Source organism: Neomonachus schauinslandi, chromosome 3, assembly GCF_002201575.2.
Source record: "Neomonachus schauinslandi chromosome 3, ASM220157v2, whole genome shotgun sequence".
Taxonomy (NCBI): domain Eukaryota; kingdom Metazoa; phylum Chordata; class Mammalia; order Carnivora; family Phocidae; genus Neomonachus; species Neomonachus schauinslandi.
Genome location: NC_058405.1, coordinates 49,100,072 through 49,104,154, shown reverse-complemented (window position 1 = coordinate 49,104,154; position 4,083 = coordinate 49,100,072). Strand labels below are relative to the sequence as shown.

At 38.6% G+C, this 4,083-nt stretch overlaps 1 protein-coding gene across 1 annotated transcript; it reads right to left on the bottom strand.

Annotated features, from left to right (window-relative positions):
* Positions 1-2,654: 2,654 nt before the first annotated feature.
* On the bottom strand, positions 2,655-3,062 carry LOC110587742 (60S ribosomal protein L32-like). The gene has a single exon (XM_044913171.1). The coding sequence runs from the start codon at positions 3,060-3,062 to the stop codon at positions 2,655-2,657; it is 408 nt and encodes a 135-aa protein (XP_044769106.1).
* Between the last annotated feature and the right edge of the window lie 1,021 nt (positions 3,063-4,083).

Sequence of the window (4,083 nt, the reverse complement as noted above, 5' to 3'; positions counted from 1 at the left end):
ATGATATTATTGGGAATAAAGAGATTCTCAAATATGATTATAAGCTTGGCCCTGTTTTAAATTCTGAATGCATTTTAACTTACTGAGTCCTCATAACAATCCTATGAAGTAGGTATTCTGGAATGAATGTGAGGATAATTATTTTATTGGCATTGTAACTGGTAAGGGACTCTTGATCTTGCTTTCCTGAATGATTCCTTGTATTACATGTTGCAAATGCACACTACTCTTTAATACAAGAATACAGATTTTCATGCTTAATGAATAATAAAGAACTTTCAGATTATTTAGTGAATAAATTTTAAGGTTACTGACATTGTCTCTCAGTTATATATTTAGTTACATACTTTATGTCTTGTGAATTTTACTCAGGTTACTAAATAGATTTCTTCCCATTAATTTAATTTTTAAATATCATTTCTTATGTTATTTGGAAACCCTCTTCTTCCATTTATATTTACTGGAAGGTGTTAATGCAAGTATCCTCTGCTTTTTCAGATGTTCTGCTTCCTATGAAAAGCAAATCAAAGTTGTGTATTATAGAGAATACAGAGGCATAAATCTTTAGTCACTTTGCTTGAAAACTAAAGGGTTTGAACTCAATTATCTTAACAGTTCCATGCTGCTGAAAAATTCTATGAGGTTGTGACTATACGGTTTCTTCACAGGTACGGGATGATCTTTGCAGGAATCATCACTTGCTTATTCTCTGGAGCTGAAACCTTCCCTTGCAGAGCTTTCCTAAAGCATTGTCCAGTTTCATTTAAGAAACCAAGGGGATGAACATTCCAGTCATCATTTTTGTTACTATATTTTTATGAACTGAAACTGCACACAAACTTATTTTCTCTTCTCCTACCATGTATTAAAAATATACTTGGATTTTTTTCATGGTCATAAAGAGGCAATTTGCCCCAGTCACTTCTCATTATATTACACTGATCATACTTAGTGATTTCTCATGGAGAGTAAATGGGTTCCCTCTCAATTTTTGTTCCTTCATTGTGCAAATGATTTCAAACACAGATGGCTACACAGATGCAGTAAGTTATATCAAAGAGTGAAGTATGTTCAGTGGACAGAATTTTCGTGAGGCACAATACCATTTTATTTTGTCATGATTAACACACATAATCCTTTTGAATCTAACCTCCCAATCTAATATAATAGCATTTGATGTCAAAACTGGGCCCCCAGATCAATTGTGTCCCTAGTTATTGAGTGACTATTAACTATTTGGGGAATTTAGTTTTATATGGAAGTTAATCATACAATTGGTCTTCAATAGTTCAAAAATTATATGAGTCTAGAAAAGAATTTGTAATGAGAAATTTCTGGGCCATTCTCTATATAAATGTTATTTAATATTTTTATTTATTTATTTGAGAGAGAGAGAGAGAGAGGGAGAGGGAGCAGGCATGCACGGCGGGGGGGGGGCAGAGGAAGAGGGAGAGAGAGAATCTCAAGCAGACTCCACACTGAGCATGGAGCCCAGTGAGGGGCTGAATCTCATGACCCTGAGATCATGACCTGAGCCAAAATCCAGAGTCGGAAGCTTAACTGACTAAGCCACCCACACCATAAGCCCTGTTATGTAATATTTTTAAAATGTAAGACTGATTTTGTTCTTTCTCTTGTTTATACATTCCTCTGCCTGTTTTATTTAATACATGATGAAATCAAAACCCTTTACCATGTCCTAAGAAGTCCTAAGTGAGCTGGACCAGTAGTCTCCTCCTTTGATCTCCTTGCCATTCTTTGCTTTGATCAGTATATTTCAGTGACAGTGGCCTTGCTCTTCTTCATACCTGGTAAATTTGTTCCCAACTGAGACTTTATTTGCTTGGTATTCATTCCCTTTTAAGAAATGATTCTTTCAAGATATAGGGAAGTTGGATTGCTGAACAGGAGTCCATATTTCATATCCTTCTCACTAAGATCCTTTCCAGAAGATAGATAGTGGAGGGAAAGTAGTGATGGGTCACTCAGGGGACTTGGGGAAGTGGTTGTTTATCAAAATTGTTGAGGAATTATCTCAATATTTTGTAAACTCGCCATACAATTGGAGGAGGTCACCAATAAGACGTGACCACAGGTTTGACCCATGATCTAGATGTGGGTACTTAAAGGCTCCTCAACCCCTTCCCATCCTTGGAATGTGTGTTCTGCTTGCCTGCCCAGAAGCTGTCCCAAGGATAAAACCTTGAGATAGAAGTGTGGTGATGGTACTATCTCAAGCATGTACATTGAACCTAGTTAAGGCCTCTATGTGAACTTTAAAGATTCTTGTGAATAAGTGTAGGGAGATCTACTTATTTTGTGGCTGCCTAAGTCAAGTCTCACAACTAAGTTCCCTTGCTTACTAATCCTGCCACCTACCAACGTGGAGTGGTCTGCCTCTTTCTTTGGTCTTTCCCTGTCCTCCATGAGTAACAGGCTTATTTTTGTTCAACCTGGGAGGCTCCCAAGGTTGCAACCGAGCAATTACAGAATATTATATGCAGTCACTTGGATACAAAGATCTCAATATCTAGAATACAAGATCATTGAAAGGATGAACCAAATTTCACCAATTGTTTTATTTTTTTAATTTTTTAATTTTTTTGTAGTTTTATGATTTTATTAACACAAATATGACGTGCAAAACAAGCTGTCTATTCATTTTCTTTGCTGCACAGCCTGGCATTGGGATTGGTGACTCTGATTGCCAGCTGGGCTGCTCTTTCCACAGTAGCCTTGTGGTTCTTGGAGGAGACATTGTGAGCAATCTCTGCACAGTAAGATTTGTTGCACATCAGCAGCACTTCAAGCTCCTTGACATTGTGGACTAGGAACTTCCAGAAGCCACTGGGCAACATGTGTTTTGTTTTCTTGTTGCTCTCATAACCAGTGTTGGGCATGAAGATCTGGCCCTTGAATCTTCTGCACACCCTATTGTCAATGCCTCTGGGTTTCCGCCAGTTGCACTTAATTTTGACATAGCAGTCTGACTGGTGCCGGATGAACTTCATGGTCCTCTTTTTAATGATCTTGGGCTTCACCAGAGGTCTGAGGGCAGCCATGATGCCCAGTAACAGATGGCTGCCACCTCCACAGGCAGCTCCAAGGAAGAGCTTTTAATCTTTTTTTTTTTTAATATTAACATATAATGTATTATTTGTTTCAGAGGTACAGGTCTGTGATTCACCAGTCTTACTCAATATACAGTGCTCACAACAACACATACCCTCCCCAATGTCCATCACCCAGCTACCCCAACTCCTCCACTCCTCTCCACTCCAGCAATCCTGTTTGTTTCCTGAGATTAAGAGTCTCATGGTTTATCTCCCCCTCTGGTTTCCTCTTGTTTCATTTTTTCCTCTCTTCCCCTGATCTTCTTCCTTGTCTCTCAAATTCCACATATCACTGAGATTATATGATAATTGTCTTTCTCTGATTGACTTATTTCACTTAGGATAATGCCCTCTAGTTCCATCCACGTCATTACAAATGGCAAGATTTCATTTTTAAAAATTTTTTTTAAAGATTTTATTTATTTATTTGACAGAGAGAGAGAGACAGTGAGAGAGGGAACACAGGGAGGGGGAGTGGGAAAGGGAGAAGCAGCCTTCCTGCCAAGAAGGGAGCCCAATGTGGGGCTTGATTTCAGGATCTTGGTATCATGACCTGAGCCGAAGGCAGACGCTTAACGACTGAGCCACCCAGGCGCCCCAAGATTTCATTTTTTTGATGTCTGCATAATATTCCATTGTATATATACACCACATCTTCTTTATCCATTCATCTGTTGATGGACATCTGGACTCTTTCCATAGTTTGACTATTTTGGACATTGCTGCTATAAACATTGGGGTGCATGTGCCCCTTCGGATCACTACATTTGCATCTTTGGTGTAAATACCCAGTAGCACAATTGTCCACCAATTGTTTTATACTCTGTAGCCAACATAATATTTACCATTTATTGAATGCAAAATACACATATAGTAGCCCCCCCCTCATCCTTGGTTTCACTTTCCACATTTTCTGTTACCTGTTATCAACCATGATCCAGAAACAGATGATTCTCCTGCTGAGGTATCA

Coding starts and splice junctions, on each gene's coding strand:
- LOC110587742 (XM_044913171.1), bottom strand. CDS start 3,062: ATGGCTGCCCTCAGACCTCTGGTGAAGCCCAAGATCATTAAAAAGAGG.